This window comes from Macrobrachium rosenbergii, chromosome 37 (assembly GCF_040412425.1).
Source record: "Macrobrachium rosenbergii isolate ZJJX-2024 chromosome 37, ASM4041242v1, whole genome shotgun sequence".
Taxonomy (NCBI): Eukaryota; Metazoa; Arthropoda; class Malacostraca; order Decapoda; family Palaemonidae; genus Macrobrachium; species Macrobrachium rosenbergii.
In genome coordinates, this window is record NC_089777.1 from 1,710,791 (window position 1) to 1,730,230 (window position 19,440).

General features: G+C 37.7%; 2 protein-coding genes across 2 annotated transcripts in view; one reads left to right on the forward strand and one right to left on the reverse strand.

Moving 5' to 3' along the window:
• The window catches only part of LOC136825247 (probable 18S rRNA (guanine-N(7))-methyltransferase), a 47,129-nt gene extending 34,501 nt beyond the window's left edge, over positions 1-12,628 (forward strand). Inside the window, exons 6-8 of the mRNA XM_067081286.1 lie at positions 1,625-1,753; positions 3,728-3,831; positions 12,156-12,628. Coding sequence (XP_066937387.1) covers positions 1,625-1,753; positions 3,728-3,831; positions 12,156-12,297 — 375 coding nt within the window. The 3' untranslated portion in view covers positions 12,298-12,628. The remainder of the gene's footprint in view (positions 1-1,624; positions 1,754-3,727; positions 3,832-12,155) is intronic.
• A 918-nt stretch (positions 12,629-13,546) lies between these two features.
• Positions 13,547-19,440, reverse strand: part of LOC136825246 (protein spaetzle 4-like) — a 95,566-nt gene continuing 89,672 nt past the window's right edge. The window contains exon 9 of the mRNA XM_067081284.1: positions 13,547-14,799. Coding sequence (XP_066937385.1) covers positions 14,278-14,799 — 522 coding nt within the window. The 3' untranslated portion in view covers positions 13,547-14,277. The remainder of the gene's footprint in view (positions 14,800-19,440) is intronic.

Here is a 19,440-nt window from a genome sequence, read left to right on the forward strand (position 1 = left end):
GTCTATACGTTCACAAGCATCATGTTAGAAATCAGTGCTCTCTCTCTCTCTCTCTCTCTCTCTCTCTCTCTCTCTCTCTCTCTCTCTCTCTCTCTCTCTCTCTGCATATGTTCATGTAAATATGAATTTGTATATACATTTATGCATGTATCATGTTAAGGTTGACTTCACAAGTACTGTAGCTAAGTCAGTAGTTGACTTATTAACAAGGTATGCTCACAAGATTTATAAAATACAAAATATTGTACACCATAAAAGACCATAAATATCTTAGCGCCTCTGTTTGAACATAAGTTATGAGACAATTTGCTCTCTCTCTCTCTCTCTCTCTCTCTCTCTCTCTCTCTCTCTCTCTCTCTCTCTCTCTCTCTCTCTCTCTCTCTCTCTCTCTCTCTCTCTCTCTCTCTCTCTCTCTCTCTCTCTCTCTCTCTCTCTCTCTCTCTCTCTCTCTCTCTCTCTTAATGAATAAATAAATAGATAAATGAAAAAAATAAAATCTTTTGCAGAGAAAGAGAAAGGCAAACAAATGCCAAATTCCTCATGAAGAAGAGGATTTTTGAGACAGAGAGCATGGGGCACAGTAAGCACAGAGTATGTTGTAACTTATGCTAGAACAAAGACCCAAATATATTTATGGAATTTTTTTTTTAATTTCCATGATTTTTATATATTTTACATATAAGCACACCAGGTAAGTAGAGCTACTGAAATCAGCAGAATTTGTTAGGCTACACATTACGGTACTGTGTTTTATGTATTTTTGGGAGCAATCCATTTTTCAGATATTTCTCTGACATTGAATGATAGGTATGATTAATATTTCCAGTTGAATGAGTTGATTACTTTATGTGGAATTGCTGTACACTATAAGCTAAGCAGGTTGCTCCAGGGTGCTGTATTGTGTTGGCTATATGGAAGTCATTGGTACTTAATGGATTTTGTTACTTAGCGGGAGGGGCAGACCCTGTGACTATCCATTAACTTGAGGTGCCACTATATTCAGCTGTAAAGCAATTATTTGTGATTATTATGTACATTTAAAATTTTTTAAAGCCAGTTGAAATGTTCCACAAATGAAGGTATATCTTCACAAAGGCTTCCCCTCCTCTTTCTATGTTACGTACTTGAATGCATGAAACCATCTTACTAGGCAGGTAAAATTAGGAAGAAAATCCATGTGTGAAAGGCACCCTTCACAGGTTTGTCAGAGCAAGGTAAGCTGTGATCCATGGCTAGACAAAATAAAAGGATTCTTTTATTTTTGTATTTTACATGTGCAATTTTTTTTCACTGCTGTTACATGTATAAGGATGGCTTACTGCCAGTTTCTGTGGCAGAATCCTTCCACTGGTGACAGTTTACCTGCATTACTGGTAATTGTGTTTAATTTGATGTGGTTTACTGTCTAATGTACAAGCAGTATGTCAAAGAATGTCAAAAGGTCATTATTATTGATCTATACCTATTGATCTGTGATCTACTAATTCAAGGACATACTGAAAAGGAGACTGATTGTTTCAAACTTAGGAATTATGCTGAAATATTTAAGCCAGATACATTGTGGTGAGAAATAACAAAGATTATTTATTTCATGTACTACAGTGTATAATTATGTTCTTTGCAGAGTAGGGGAAGTCGTGCGGTATTTCAGTTTTACCCAGAGAATGATGCCCAGGTTGAGTTGATTGTATCCCAGGCTATGCGAGCAGGTTTTACTGGTGGCCTTGTTGTGGATTATCCAAATTCTACTAAGGTAAGAAAAAATTTGGAAGTGGATAATAAGTATGCATAGATATAAAAAATAATTCAGTACATCTGTTTTGTTAATTTATTATTTGCCAGGTGAGGTAAAAGACTAAAGTTATATATTGAAGTGAAAGTATTAAATCTGGTGCTCAAGCTGTGTGTGATTCATTCTTAGGATATTTTTTCATCACTTTTTATCATCTTTATTGGTGTTTTCTTGAAGTTTATATCAACCCTCTTGCTTGTGACTCTTAAAAACAATTATGCCTGTGGGCAGTGGCAGTGACTGGAGTGGTAAGCATATAAATGTTTATACTTTCTTTGATATGTGACAATTTTCAGAGATCACTCAGTAGTTTCATTTTGCAGCAGAATAATTTTTCTATACAATGCCATAAAAAAATCCCCCCAAAATAGCTTTTATGTAGCTGAAATAATGAGTATAAATTATGGGATATGAGAAAATTTTGCACTTTTCCCCCAAAATATATTTATCAAAAAAAACTAATTGCATTAAAGTCTTTGTTTTTATCTGTAGCACACCTAGATAAATTACCTAGTCATTGCAATGCAAAAAATTTTAATAATAGCAATGAAAATATGGAAAAATGAATGACGAATTAGTGTTGCATTTTCTGTAAGAAAAGTGCTTCACCCATGCGTAACTCTGACACTTTTCAAGGTAGATTGCACAATTTTGTTTCATTTTGCAGCTTAATGATTGCACTATACAATGACATAAAAAATCCCCCCAAATAACTTGTAGGTGAAATTATGAGATACTTGAAAATTTTGCATTTTCCCCCCAAAAATTTTTCCAATAAAGTCATTGTTGTAAATCCATAACATACACAGATAAAGGCACTGAAAATGTTCCTGTTATTAGCATTATCAAGACAATTGAGTAAATTTAATGTGATGTAATTTGAAGTAGTGCATTTTAGAGGGTGGTTATCAGATGATAAATCCTTTGCCTTTGTTCCTCCATTCCTGATCTCGGTGGTTTCATGAGAGTATACTTTGCATCTTCATAAAGGCAAGTTGACCTGACCCAACTGTTGTTGACTGATGGTTTCCATTAATGATGCTAATTTCAGAATTACTAAAAGTGCCATCGTGTTTTTGAAAGGAAAGGAACTCTTGGGTCTGCATGATGACACTTACCAAAGGTATTATTCCTGAAGTTAGGGTTGTCTTGTATCTATGCCCTTAAAATCAGTACACTGTTTATTGCCAAAGATACTATTGTCAGTTGTATGAGATAACACTCAACATTCTGTAACTTTTAGTTAAGGTAAAATTAAGATTACTTGGGTTGGGAAACCACTATTAACATCGCCAACATCCTCCTGAATATCAAATACCAACCTTGCCAGAGCCTAACAGATGTTATCAAAGCATTCAGTACCATAGGTCCAGAACAGCTACTTAAAGATAACCTGTATAAATATTATACAGGGAATAAAGTGTAAAATTGGATTACAGGTACCCATTACTAAATTAAGGGCAGTTTTTAAGAATATGAAATAAAAAATGAAGTGCTAAGGATAAGTGACCTCCATCTTGAGCAGTTATTCAGTGTAAGTGGAAGTAGATTTGTAATGTGTGGACATAGATATGGATCTTTATTTTTATTAGTAGTGCTCACTCCCTCAGTGTGGTACATGAAGGTACAAAACTTTGGTTCATAAAAGCTGCTCTGGAATGTTGGCCTTCGATTGTTTAGATGAGACTCTTCACAGTAAGAGAGCTTTTGACTCATCTTTAATCCTCAATTTCACTAATTTACACCTAGATCTAGTTACTTCTAACTTGTAAAGAGAAACCAGATATAAAAACATAACTGGGAGTGACAATAAAGAAACCAGGCACCATTTGTAAGGGAAATTGTTTGAATGCATGAAATATAAAATATTTTTTGTAAATTCATTCTATTATGTTTCTGAATAATCCTGTTTATCTTAACTTTGTTTTCCATCAGGCAAAGAAAATCTACCTTGTTTTGATGACAGGGGGTACAACACAACTCCCTAAAGGCCTTCAAGAAGAAGGAACAAATCAAACACAAGCTTTATACCAACGCAGGTATGTCCCCTTCTCAACCCCCCTCATCCTTGATTCAACACTTAGAATAGTGTGGCAGTGATTGTTGTCTTGCTCTTTACATGGGTCACCATTTTTTCTTTTTTTAGTTTACAACTTTCACAGTTCATATCCGAAAAATAAGAGTGGATTCAGTAGTCCTTTTGTTCACACCAACTGTGACTTCCATAGATACTGCTTTTCCTAATCTTGTGCATAGACCCTGATACTATCCTAGCTTTGCATATTTTGTACTTTCTTTTCTGTCATCTTACCAGCATCCATTACGTTTGCTCTCATGTACCAGTCCAGATGAACTGCTTCAATTTTTTTAACCTCCTTGTTCACATTTGTTGGTTGATCATCCTGGTTTCCGTTAATCTCTTGACCTTTGTCTTGCTCACTGTCACTTCCAACTTTCCTCTCTTGCAAACATTTCTAGCCTTTTTTTCACTAGTCTCTGTGTTTTCTTTTTATTTTCCTCAGTTGTTCATAACTGTCATCCACTCTGACTCTCTCTGCTGCTTATGTCTATGATCAAAAACTCTAGGCCTGCATCTCTTGTCTTTTTTCTTGACTTCTTCCATTACTCCACCCATAAAGATATTTAGCATCCATTTCTGACTTACTTTTGCTCAGACCAGTGACCATTTTATCAGTTTCTTAATCAGAATTTTGTTTACACCTTCCTGGATATACAGTACTAAGTAATGTTATTTTATTCTATTATAATTCTTAGTTACCTTTATAATTAGATACTTTTATAATAGTTAGCCTCTCTATTGCCTGTACATGTATAGAAAAGCTCAAATATTCATCCTCTTCCAGTACCTTCCTTGCAATCACTGTAGTTTCTGTCACCTCTCCATTCTTTTTAATTATTCATGTTACGTGTACAGTAGTCACTTCAATAAGCATTCTTAAAACTAAACTAACCCTTCTACTGTAGTGTTTCAAGTCCACATCTCTTCTCTCCTTCGTAAGTAACAATTTTACAAAATCCACACTAGAACAGCACAAGACTGTATTCCCTTGATTTAGGATCTATTCTTTGGCATTTTTCATTTTGTGAAGATCCATTTGATCTTCAACCTTTATCTTTGTACAATATTTACTGTAACAAAGAATACTTTATCTCCCTAAAGTATTTGCTCAGAGTACCTGAAAGCTTTTTTGTTTGCTCCACGTCATCACTCACCATGACTTTGAATAAATTATTTGTCCTCTTGTACAATAAGTGATCATCTCTTTTTGTTCTGCAACTTCATTATCAAAAGAGTCATTTTTCTTTCACTAATCTGCAGATTTCTTCATTCAGCTATTTATTGTTTTTCTTCCTTTTTCCTACTCTTGTACTCTCAAATGTTGCATCTATAATCTCATACTTTTATTATTTGAAATGAACTTACCTCTCTATTATGAATAGGATGTCTTCCATTTCTCCATGCATAGGTGAACATATACAATTGCATAAGGATAGAGGCTTTAATAATGAACTTTATGCTAGTATGCTAGTCCAGTTGTTGGTCATGATGTTTGCATTTCTTGTAGGGGTAAAGATTGCAGTTTTAAGTACCATTGTGAATAGTGTATGGAATGGTTCAAGGAGCTGATGAAGAATTATCTCTAACATGATGGAAGAAGGGAAAATGATAGGATTAAGAAGAAAAGGAAAAGGGAATAATCTAAAGTGTAGTTCCTTTTCAACCTAAGGTTAGCTGTAAAATAGGTCTCAATTAACTCCCTGCCTTAAAGGGCATAATACTCCTGCTTCTCCTTCTCCTCCTCCTCAGCCTAAAGCTCCTCTTGTAATGTTTAGGATTATGTTGATAGGATTTTTCCCTTAGAATGAGAGTTTTGTAAATTTAGAAGATCCATAAAAAAAGTGTTAGATTTAGCATTTCCCCTGTTGGAGGGATGGTGTTAATGGCCCTGCTCTTGTTAGCCATTCCTCTGGTAAGCCCAGTGACACTCCGTCATCTAGAGGTATGGGGGAATCAAGGTATGTCAGAGAGCAGTCAGGTTCTGTGCCCTTTGACGTGTTCTTCTTGGTACTGTAGTGTGAGGGATTGTGACTGGTTTGCTCATCATTTGCCAAAGGATAGATTTGGTAGGGTAAAGAACAGAGCAAGTAAGCATTCTCCACGACGGACTAATCATGATTTGTCTCCTGGTTCTTCTGACCATGGTCCCAACATTCCAGATGTTCCAATTCTCCTGTTCAGATTCAGCATTCTCAAGTGAAGAGCCTTTCCCCTGATTACCACCCTCCGGAGTAGCAGCCTTCACAGATCCATCTCTGTTCTATTTCACAGCAGCCTCTTTTCCATTGTGTCATTCTCCTTACCTGCCTTGCTCTCCCTTATGTCTTTATTTGCCGAGCTGGAACTGTAGAGCATAGTTGCAGTGTGGAACCCCTGAGCACTCTTGATCAGTTTTGTGTCTTCTTTTTTGATCTTGTTTATATCAACGAAGTGAACCAAGGTGTTCTTGTTCTCATTGTTGTTCATGCTCCCTTTCTCATGGATGTATTTATATTCGACTACATTCAGCTTCTGGTCCATTTCATTCTCTCAGTTCTTTCTTGCAGTAGTGTATTAAGATTGGTGAGTTTCTGTAAATGCATCTTCTAATGAGAGTTTTACCCATCATCATAAGTATCATGATCAGAATTCTCCTAAGCATTTATGCCTGTCTCTGATGGTTAATAAAGACATGGTTGAAGTGATGCCTTTACCTTGAGAGACTAAAACCTGCACCCAATCGTGATCCTTGTTTAGACTTTGCTTTTCTCATCCTCTTGCTGAGGTTACAGTTCATACTCCTGGTTCTTCCCCACCTTGGGAATTTCCTGCCAAATTAGCTCCTGTCGTCCCTGCATCACTTGTTATAGACCCCTCGCATGAACTTGATAAGAACTTGGAGAAAAGACTTTGTGATTTGTTAGACTATGTGATCACTCCAAACATGAAATCCAGAATCCCTTATGCTCCTGCTCCAGTTTTAAATCTTCCTGATCTTACTTTGCTTAGATGTGAATTGTCTCATTTCTTGGTAGGAATTTCCTTTGGCCACAGCTGTGTTTGATGTGGTAAGCATTGATGACCTTTCTCCTCCCCAAAATGTGGCTGCCATAGAGATGAAGTATTTAGTTTGCTTTACCAAAATTTTTTATTCCTTTTGTACAAAAACTTGTGTGCAACTGTCTAAGGTATGTTTGGGCAATTTTTCTAGATTTGCAGCATCGTTGACAGTCTTGACAGTCCATAGTCACCTGTAATTTGCCTTTAACCCAGCTACTTTTGGGTCGTGATATTTGTTGCATGTTTGTGAGGATACCAATTGACCAATGTATTTTTTTAAGTGTTTGTGGACGGAAAAGATTTTGTGGCAGATTTTTAACAATATTGTAAACATTACTTATTTTAGTATTACAGTACTTAGGTCATACTGTATATGTGACAGCAAGCAGGATGCCTTATGCTATAATTGATTTTATGGATGTAATTTGCTGGTTAGTAATTGTAAGCAAAGTAACTCCAGCATTAACTTTATAATTCAGATTCTGAGTAAGCTGAGTACAGGGTATATTTATATTTATTTTACTTAGTAAGAATTCGCTGGCATGCCTTGAAGCATTGTATCACAGTTACATCATCAGAAGTATCGCCTTCATCACCACACAACACATAGGACCTCTGAAATTCTGCCACTCATGTCTTTCCTGTGCTTTGTCTTCCACTAATCTCCACTCATATCCAATCTCCCTTCTCAAAGTTCTCATTCAAGTAGGCACGGGTCTTCCAAGTCTTCTGGTGCCCACATGAGCACAGCTGACACTCGCACATACTATTAACTTTCTCTTTCTCGTAACATTCTTCGTAAATCTTTTTTCTTCCATCAGAAATATCTTTTAGATATAGTTTCATTGTCATACCATGATTCATGTTTTGTACGGAAATATACGTTATAATAGAAATATGCATCTTTACTTAGAAATTTTAATAATAATAATAATAATATAGTAATAACTTATTAATATATATCCTTCTTATTATCTTCTTTTCATTAGCATGTAGCTGGTATACGGTATCAAGTTTCCTAAGGACATACTAAGGTTTCTGTTGTTTTAGGTTTATTTCCTCTGACATATCGACAGCACACTGGCAGTCATTGAGAGTTCAAAAGCAAGTGAATTAAGATATGTGATGTAGAGGTATTTATAGCAGTCAGGGTGTTTACAATAGGAGGTAGGTGGGTTGGTCAGAAGTTAAGAATTTTAATTAGTCATAGGTTGGTTTTGAAATCTGTCTGTGAGGTGTTGAAATCTCCTAAGTGTAACGTGTTGCTGGCTGGAGTGACATCATTGGCATCTAGGGTGCTCTCTCTCTCTCTCTCTCTCTCTCGTGACAGCGTTTGATGCTGGTTGATTTCTTATATTTCTCCGTATGATGATGGGGAGAAATTCTGTTTCTTTCACCGTATTGATACTTGGGTTTTTTCTAATAATGGAGTGCCTCGAAAAATCATAACATTGTCAGTCCGGTGTTTGGTCTATAATTTCTGTTCTTTATAAGCTCAGCTCTTTTTGGTCACTTTTGTGATTTTCTCTAGAATGGTTAAGAATGGCCCCTTCTTGAAGGTAGCAGGAGAGATGCTTAAAGAGTCTGGTAGTTGTCATCCCGATACATGAGTGGTGGCATCCTTCCACCGGGCATGTAAATTCATAAATGACAGTCCTTCTCTTCAAAGATATTTCTGGAGGTGCTGGGTTGTTTTTAAGGAGCAACTGGTTAGTTTTCATATTTTTATGAAAAATTATGAGGCTAATTTTCCTGAGAGCCATTTCATCCTCTAAATATTTTACGTGCATATGGACCCACTTTGGTCATTGTTGGTCATACTTTCCTGGTGCCAGTTATTAATGGAATCTCGGCTTTGTCATTCGGCCTTACGAATTACGAAATTGATATTGGTGAGAATTTGTGTGGACCTTTTGATCTCCCTCATGGTTTCTTTCCATGCGGAGCAGTGTGTAAGGGTGCGACAGACGAAGGCATCCACCACAGACCTTTTATACCTGTCTGTGCACTCACTGGACCCATTAAGGCATAGACACGGGTTTGTAGGTTTTTTATAAACTCAGGTGGTAAAACCCATTGGATTCTGCTGTACCTGAACGTCCAGGAAGGGTAGGGCACCATCCACACTGCATTCACATGTGGAGTGAAGGGCAGAACATTCTTCAATAGTCCTTCTTAAAGTTTCAACATCTTCTTCTTTGTCAATTCTTATGCAGGTGCCGTCTATGTAACGGTGGTGTTGAGGAGGGCAGGGGATCTTATTGAAAACCCTTTCCTCTGTGGGTGGCGAAAGGGGCCTTTTTAGTGAATGTTTCAAGAAGGGCTTTTAGGGCTTTTTTGGGGATGTTCAAAGCCTGTATGTCCTCACATCTATATACTTTATCGAGGACATGCTTAATCGTCTCGTCGAGTGGAACATTCATGAAGAGGCTCTCGATGTCAAGAGATGCGATAATACTGTACCTGTAGACAGAGATTCTTGAGGTTTACGTAAAAAGTCAGTAGACAACTGCAGACAATACCTGTCAGGGATATGTGGAGTGAGGAGATCATTGAGTCCCTTCGCGATATTGTAAGTGGGAGTTGGTGTTTGGCTTATAATCATGCGTAGAGGATTACCAGGCTTATGGATAGGAAGAGCAGATAAAGCTGCTGCCCTAGCTCATCCAGACCTCTGAACATTATGAGAAACTGGACCAAATACTGGTTGATCAATCCAAGTTCAGAAAAATCATCAAGACCCCATCGAGAACATCCGACGAGACATCAATAGGATGGTTGAGAGGATCTGTGCCTGAAGGAATGCCCCCAAGCCTTCCCTTGCCCAGAGCAACTTTAATCCAGGGTATATTTACAGCACCATAAAAATCCACAAGCCTGGTAATCCTCTGCACCAGATTATAATTCAAACACCCACTCCAACTTACAACATTGCGAAGAGACTCAATGATCTCCTCACTCCATATATTCCTGATAGGTACTGTCTGCAGTCATCGACTGACTTTTTACGTAAACTTTGAGACAGTTTGTCTACGGGTATTATCGCCTCTCTTGACGTCGAGAGCCTCTTCATGAAAGTTCAGTCGATGAGACGATTGAGCATGCCCTCGATAGAGTATGTAGATGTGAGGACACACAGGCTTTGAACATCCTGAAGAAGCCCTAAAAGCCCTTCTTGAAACATGCACTAAAAAGGCCCCTTTCACCAGCCACAGAGGACATCTTTACTGCAATGGGATCCACATTAGTGGTTCTATTTGCCAATTTCTACAAGTGTCGTAGAGGAAAGGGTTTTCAGTTAGATCCCCTACCCTCCTCAATACCATTGTTACATACTGTAGATGATATCTATATAAGAATCAGTAAAGAAGAGGATCTTGAAACTTTAAGAAGGACTTTTGAAAAATGTCCTGTCCTCTGCTTCGAGTGTGAATGTGGTGTTGATGTTGCCCTACCCTTCCTGGACGTTCAGGTACAGAAGACTCCAATGGGTTTTACCAGCATGGTTTATAAAAAATTAGGAACCTGGGTCTATGCCTTAATGGGTCTAGCAATTGCCCAGACAGGTATGAAGGGTCTGTGGTGGATGTCTTCGTCTGTCATGCCCTCACACACTGCTCCACATGGAGAGAAACCACGAGGGAGATTGAAAGGTCCACACAAATCCTCATCAATAACAATTTTGCAAATCATATGGTTGAACTACAAACCTGATATTCCATAAATAACTAGCACTGGGAAAGTACGAATGACGCCAACAACGGCCAAAGTGGGTTCCATAAAAATATATAAAAATTACATGCACCAAAAGTATTTAGAGGATGAAAAGGCTATCAGGAAAATAATAGAGGAAAATGTTTCCCCCACTGTAGGGGATAAAATTAGCCTCATAATTTATTATAAAAATATGAAAACTATCCAGCTGCTTCTTAAAAACAATCTGGCACCCCCAGAAACGTCTTTGAAGAGAAGGAGTGTCATCTATGAATTTATATGCCCGGTGGAAGGATGCCACCACTCGTATATTGGGATGACCACTACCAGAATCTACAGTAAGTGTCTCTCCTGCCACCTTCAAGAAGGGGCCATTTTTAACCATTATAGAGAAAATCACAACAGAAAACCAGAAAAAGCTGAGCTTATAAAGAACATAGAAATTACTGTATAGATGAAACACCGGACTGATGATGTCTACGGTTTCTCAAGGCACTCCATTATTAGAAAAAACCCAAGTATCAATACGGTGAAAGAAACAGAATTTCTCCCCATCATAAGGAAAAAATATAAAAAATCAACCAACACCAAACACCTTCAAGAGAGAGAGAGAGAGAGAGAGAGAGAGAGAGAGAGAGAGAGAGAGAGAGAGAGAGAGAGAGAGAGAGAGAGAGAGAGAGAGAGAGAGAGAGAGAGAGAGAGAGAGAGAGAGAGAGAGAGAGAGAGAGAGAGAGAGAGAGAGAGAGCACCGGATGCTGATGACATGTCATCTGGATAGCCTATAATAACCAACCACACCAGTGGGGGCCACCTGAGTCAACACCTACCTCCAGCCAGCAACACAGGTTAGACCTAGGAGATCTCAATGCCTCAGAGACAGATTTTGTCACCAACCTATGACTAATTAAAATTCTTGCCTACTGACCAGCCCACCTACCACCTACTGTAAACACCCTGCCTGCTATAAATACCTGTATATCACATATCATAATTCACTTGCATTTATACTCATAGATGACTGCCAGTGCACTGTCAACATGTTAGAGGAAATAAACCCAAGACAAAAGAAATCTTTAGACGTCCTTAGGAAACTTGATATACCAGCTACATGCTGATGAAAAGATGATAAGAAGAATAGAGAAGGCTGTATATATATTAAGCGTTGTGGAAGCACCTATAATTAAATTTCAATGCTACTTCCCTCAGAGGAGGTCTTCTCCCTAATTATTATTATTATTTTATTTTATTTGCAGTTTCAGTGTTTGAATTTCAAATCTTAGTCCCCATTGTTTGATTTGCTTTTTTCAGTTGTCCACTAAATTCCAACTCAAGAGAATATTTACTGAATATCATTGTTCCTAAATGTTTGAAAGATGTAACCTCATTAATCCTTGCTCCATCTAATGTTATCTCATCCCTTTGTGCATACTTTGTCCTCAGCACTTTTGTTTTTCTTTGAATATAATTTGGGTCTCATCTCTAAATATATAAAGTTATGAACCACACTTTTTCCGTTTTTTTGTGAAACAGGGAACAGCTGAAAAAGATTCGCTCAGGGAAGCTGTCACGTCATGATTGGATAATGAAGAAAAAAGAAAGAAGAAGAAAACAAGGAAAAGAGGTCAGATCTGATTCAAAATATACTGGCAGGAAAAGAAGTGGAAGATTTTAATGATGGGTAAATTAATTCAATGAGAATTTTTTGTTCATCCTTTAAGTATACAGAATCTAAATAATATAATTAGCCAAGAAATCAACTTATCCACACTGGAGTATTTAATGTTATGATGTATTTAGGGGATTTTGTATTCAATTTATTTGTCAGAACAAATTATTAAGGCATAAGTTTAAATGTTTCTTGGAAATACAATGTCCAATAAAAGAAGTAACATGCCTTTTGAAACTGTTTGAAATATGAATGCTAAATACAAAAAAATTGCACTGTGAAATATGTTCATCATACAGAAGGAAAGCCAATAAAATTCTACATCTCATCTCGGTCATCAGAGTTGTTGCTTGCATCCTTCATATTGAAATCCCTTCAAAACTGCTTTACTTACCACCTTGGCAAGACTAGCATTTCAGAATGAACTCAGTTCTTCCTTGTTTGCTGGAAGAATGTTGTGAGGGTGTAGAAAATGCCTTGGTCCATAGGCTGGTTAAGAGATGGTGATAGGAGACAAGAACAATATTCTGGAATAATGTGCTTTACTTATTCTTCCTGTTGGGTCACTGCGAAGAAGAAAAATATAACCAACCAGTATAGCTATGATTGATTTCTGTCATGCCTATGCCTTAGAGTAGGACTCAGATTTTACAAAGTTGCTCAGTGGTAGTATCTGTTCAAAAGAAAGATACATTCGAAATCAAGGTAGAACTGTATTACATTTTGTTAGAAAATCTGCAAGGCTAGAACTCAGATTCTAGTTTTCCATGTTGTTATTAAAAATTGACTGAATCATTAAATCTTTATGTACATAGATTAGGGTCACTATGCAAATGCATACTACCCAATTCAGAACTTGCAAATCTTACAAATAAAGAATAGTATGGATGGAATGGGATGAGTGGTTTGGATGGGGTGATCAGCAGCACTCAATTAGCTGAAAAAGGAGAGATGAGGAATGCAGACTTTCTAACAGGCAATCAAACTAGTATTCATTAGTGAAAGAAAACAAGGATGATTTTTTTTTTCCAATGGGGGAAGAGAGTGGTTAACAGGATTACTCTCAAGTAAAGAAAAAACTTTTCACTGTAATCATTGAAAATCAAGGGTGGAAGGTAGCTACTTTGTGTATGGACTGATGTCTGACAGGCTGAGAGCTGCAGCAATATTGATAGCAGCAGTGGTGGTGATGGTCTACAAATGGTGAAGGCAATGTAAAATTAATATCAGAATTATGCCCTGTGGACTGTAAACATTTTTGAGAATCTGTAATCTTTATTTTTTAATAATTAACATATTTGCAATTAAATAAAGACATCATATGTTATTATATTATAACCTGAGCAGCTAAATAGAAATTTTACACATAATGACAACAAATATTTGTTTATCAAGCACATTAATATTTAGATGTGGTGCTCAATAGTATTACTAATATAAACAATGAGTAAATCCTCTATAAGGAAAGCCAGAAATACAATATAAAACTTTTATATGTCACTACATTTCCTCAGTAAAATTTGGAACATAAATAAGGATGAAAAACAAGAAGAAAAGACTACTTGGTTCTTTTAAAAGACAAACACATACAAGAAATAAAATAAGACTGTCTTGGATAGAGACAGCAAACTATAATTGTGGAAATGAGTCTGAAGATTTCATTATCCTGCCCCCGCAACCTATTGGTCAACAGTGAGTCAGGTTTCTTTCACCAGGGCGTGATAATGAATCCTTCAGACAGCCTGCGGCTACAGGTTGTTCGTATTTTATTATGTATAAATATAAATATCATACAAAAAATTAAATATTAAATAAAATGAGACATAGAGCACATTTTTTGTAGATTTTTAGTACCAACTCTTATTGATAACAGCTTGAAAATAGGATGGTGTCAAAGTAAAATAGTAGCCGAAGTGTCAAGAAAATTTTTCATGTCACATTCAAGAATGTGGCTGCCTAATTCGTTAACTAAAACTCAACAATAAATCAACCTTCTGGGTTACTTCTAGGCATGCGGGACAGAGGAAAGGGATGGAAATTTGTAAACAGATGCGAATAATGAGAGATATTATAATAATAATGGGGAGTTGCAACATCAAGAGTGCCAAGCGTAGTAGATTCCTGTTGTTGGGAAAAGGAATTAGGCTGAGGCTGAGATGTGGCTCTAGGGCTTGTGATGTGAGATGAGGGTCTAGGAGGCAAACGTGGTCTTCGCTGAGGAGGTATGTTGACCATGCGTCCTCCTGACCTCACTCTGTAAGTCTGGGGTCTTTTTTGCATACTTATCCTCCTGTAATAGTTAACTGGAATGTCATCATTATAGTCACTATCATTATTGTGTAATTTTTCATCTTCTTCAGCATCATCCACCTCATCAACTTCTGCTTGTTCTTCCTCTTCTTGTTCTTCAGGATTTAACTCATTAAAGGAAGAAAGGTTGTCATATTCCATATCTTCATCATCATCTTGATAATTTTCAGTGTTTTCCTCGTGGAGATCGTCTGTGTCCTGCCAACGAAAGAAAAAATCAAAAGTACCCGTTGCCCATAACACTATCATCACCGATTTCCTTGAATAAAATAGCCACTACTGTTCAATAAAAAATGATAACTGCTAAATTTGAAAGTGCTGCTATGTACTAAAGATGTTGTGAAGGATCTCATAATAATAAAACAGACAAGATACAGAAAGAGCTACAAACACTTTTAAATGTAGCAGTCAGTAGGATGTGAAGCCCAGTGCTCTTAATTAGCTCAAAACTGAAGGAAAACTAGCAAGGAAAAAGGAAGGAGTTCTTGACCCCTATGGAAACAAAAGACCTGATTTTAGAAATGTGGAAGGTTGCAAGAATAATGAAAATTGGTTGCATCTACTGCTAAAACATGGCAGTTAAGAGAAAAGATGTCATAAAACTGATTAATGGAATGATTGCATATTTCTACTAAGAAAATGCAGGAAGAAGTGCATCATGGGCTTACAAGGCTACTGGAAATGAGAACAGGCCAACACCTTGTGTCAAAGGAAAAAAAGATCTAGGAGACAAGTTTTCTATCAAGACAGGGAACAACAAAAGTGAAATATCTCAGCTATGAGATGAGTATTCCTAATCAGAATGAATGAAGTCAGTATGAAGCTTTGAACCCTTTTGAGATTCTGATGGCACATTCATGTGTCATTGCAATCCAATCTCTGAGATATGAATAACACTAAGTCTTATTATATATTCTGTAAATATGTACATCATAAACTACGTCAATGTGTCTTCCAAAGAAACTTCAAGGTGAATCACAAGTTACTCGCTGAGGTAGTGTGTTGAACATCACCGTATATACAGTATATGCATTTTTGACAGCGTAGCCACTGTGAGTCCTCAAAGGAGTTACACTCTTATGGTTTCCCCAGGGCTCCATAAGACAGACCAGCCAATTACAAAAAATTATCTTTTAGTTGGTCTCTGCCAGAATAGTGCTTGCTGGCGCAGTAATAATAGAATATAAAGGACTCAGGACAAGAGAGCTCGATCTCCTGTCCTACAATGACTGTGTCTCACCCACACAGAAGTGACAACAACATAAGTCAGTGGCCATCTTCGTTACACTCTGGTCTGTCCAAGAGTTCGCTTACCCCTAGATTATGCTCCAGAAATCATATTCGACTATGCATTGTTCGAGCATCATTTCTCCAATCAAGCTAAGTACTTAGTTTTAAGACCCAGTGAAAAGTTTCATTTCCTTGAAATTTTAATGGGCAGGCTTATATTTGTTTAAAATGGAAGCCACTAGGCCTCTTGCAAGGTGAGAAGTTAGGAATAGACTGCTAGGCTACGCTGTGATTGCCGTGCTGCTTTTTCTTGTTTGACAAAGTGACAATTAGCATTAAGGCAATATCAGACAATTTTGTTATTGAAAGTTATTATGCAATGACCTTTTTAACACTGATAGATAATTTGAGGTTACCGAAAGGGTAAATCAGGTTAGCCCAACTTCTTGTTTACGAAACACAGACGTGATTATAGTTCCCAGTCGTGTTTGACATATTATGAGCCCTGTTGTTTACTAAAGGCCAGTATTTCCCTTGTAGTATTTTATAGTCAAACTAATGGTTTTATGATAATACAGTTCCCCAGTTATCCTTAATATTGAGGTTCTTTTCAGGTGTTAAAAGGAAATACATTCATGCGGATCTACTTCCAACTGGTATTATTCCGCCTGTAGTGACATCACAGGTGTTGAGAAAACTGTGACGTTTGTCTTTTTCCTAAAGGAATACAGAAGTACTTTTTCGTAATGGTGAGCTTTGCCAAAAAATGTTAAATCTTAGAGATACTGATGTTATATATTTTTGGTACAGTAATTCCAATAATTATTGATTTTATGTATGTACCAACTAACATAGCCTATAGACTACATAACCTTTACCTGGTGCTTGGTCACAGACCGGGTAATCAAAGGTTATGAAATGTGTAGAAATACACAGTATGAATATCCATTTAGTTTTATCTTAATTGAGTTAAGAAGAATTTGTGAGTAAATCCTTACAGACAATGTTGTTGTAGTAATTGTGAATTAATATTTTAATACATTACTACTATTTTATAAATATGACCCATTTGGCATGTTTCCTTACATCATACTACTGACATGCACTTGTAGCCATGTAGATCTGAGTTAATTTGAAGTGTTTGGAGCCTATACATTGATACAGGTAGCCTAACACCAAGTAGTTTTTATTAAACATTTGTTCCTTTTATCACTACTGGGCCACAATTACGCAGGACCTACACATTACCTGCACCACAGCGAATTCCTCAGGCTGCTTTTTGCCTGTGGAAATGGCTCATAACTACCTGTCATTAGCCAGCCCCTGAAGGAATAAAGGAGAATTTGGTTTGTGGCTACACGTGTGAAGTATGCCGCATGCTTTTGGCAGCAAGTTTAAATGATGAAAGAGCTCATTTTCAAGCTGTCTCTATTAGTTATTGGTTTCAATAAGAGTATGGACAAAGGAAACTACTGTACATCGTTCCAGCAAAACTGTGGCATCCACATTTGGGCTAATATTCCAAAAGTAGTGGACTCTAGGAACTCCCACTTCAACTCCACTGATGGAGATGAAGAGTCTTGTCTTGGGAGTGTGAGCTAAGTACAAACGAAAGTGCAGGTCAGAAACTTACTAATTTATTCATTCAAAATTCACAAAGGTCAACGGCTCGTGTGAGATGCAAAGTAGTCCCTGACCTCTCGACAGATAGTGAAGGGGATCAACTCAGGGCATCTGTGTTTCTTCACAGATGCAAAATGACAGTTGCATAGATGTAAAACATTTGAATATAAAATAGATGCTGTATATATGGTTGAATAGCTGGCATAATAATGTACAGAATGATAATACATGAAAGGTGGAGATAGCAATGTTGGAGATATTTACATCAAACATTATCACGAGAAACGTGTTTCACTCAGCCACGTGGCGACCGCATGGTTTTTCTCGTGCGGAGAAAGTTGTTCGTGAGGTAGGCCTACCACGTGGGGCCACCGTACTCCCCCAGCAGCAATCTTGTATTGAGGGGACCCTGATAGGATCCCCTCAACCCCATCTGAAGTGTCTGTACCTTCTAAGGGGGTAGTGATTTGTCCTGGACTTCTTTACTGACAGGCAGTGGTGATACAACTGCCTTGGCTCCATCAGTTCATGCAGGCTTCCCTGATGGGAAATTCTGTTTGCTGCACTCTCTATACTGCCTGGCAGTGATGATACGACTGCCTTGGCTTCTGCCTTGGCTCAGTGAGTTTGTGCAGACTTCCCTGATAGGAAAATTCCACTTGCTGTATTTTCTATGCTGCCAGGCAGTGATGATATGACTGCCTAGGCTCATCAGTTCATGCAGGCTTCCCTTATAGGAAATTGCTCTTGCTGTACTTTCTATAATGTCAGGCAATGGTGATAAAATTGCTTTGGCTAATCTTCATGCAGGCATCCCTAACAGGAAATTCAGCTTGCTGTACTTTCTATGCTGCCAGGCAGTGGTGATACGACTGCCTTGGCTCTGTCAGTTCACTCAGGCTTCCCTGACGGGAAAATTCCGCTTTCAGCACTTTCAGAATCCTGGAAGGAAATCATGAACAGTATCAAGGATGACCCCATGAGAATGGAACTCCTTTGGGGACTTGCTACTGAGCATCAGCTTAGAGATGGTATCCATGATTCCCAACAGGAATTCAGCTCTGTCCAAGATATGGAATTGGGTGTCATATCTAAAAATGTCTCAACCTACTAGAGGATTGAGAGGCTGCACAGCCTGTCCAGGCTGGGATAAGTTTCTCACCAAAAATCTTAGGTCATGGGAGCAGGGTAATAAATAACCCAAGCCCGAAAAGAGGTTTAATTAGTTGTCTAGATCCCCACTGAAATCAGAATGGATAAGAAGAGACAGCCTACTCACTCCCAGACCTCTGGTAATAATAAAAAGACCAAGTCGGACAATAAAACCTCAAGTCAGAATGTAGTACAAGCAGCAATACCTGCCCCTGAGAATGATACTGATAACCTTTGGCGAGACACCTCAATGTGCATCCTTTAACTGGATGGAAATACCTCATTAATAAAAGGAAAACTGATTGAGGCTGAGCATATAGAATTTCATGGCAGTGGCCTTTCCCAAGCTGAATGGTGCTTGGTCCCTCCTTCAATAGGAATTCAAAAACTGTTGAAGGAGACAGTTACCCTGCCTAATAATATAGCAATGAAAGCCAAACAGAAGCAACCATATTAATGAAAGCCATAGAGGCAACTTTTCTCCAGGTTAATGGAAAATATGGTACAACAACAATTTTACAGAACCAATAACCTCTCTGGGAGGCATCAGCCATCTGTCTCTTCACTTTTGAAACAATCAATCAGTGAAGATGGAATTTCAGAATTTTGTGATGACTGGGAAATGAGAGTTTATGGCTGAAATGAAGCCATTTGTCTCGGGAAACGAGAGTTTATGGCTGAAATGAAGCCATTTGTCTCCACCATCCCAGCATCTGATAATGCTACAAAGGAATGAGCAACATTTTTCTTCCTTTACGAGAGGAAAAAGATCCCATTGGATATGGCTACCCAGCAATTTGGGACCCCTGAGAAAAACCTCCAGAGTCTTCCAGA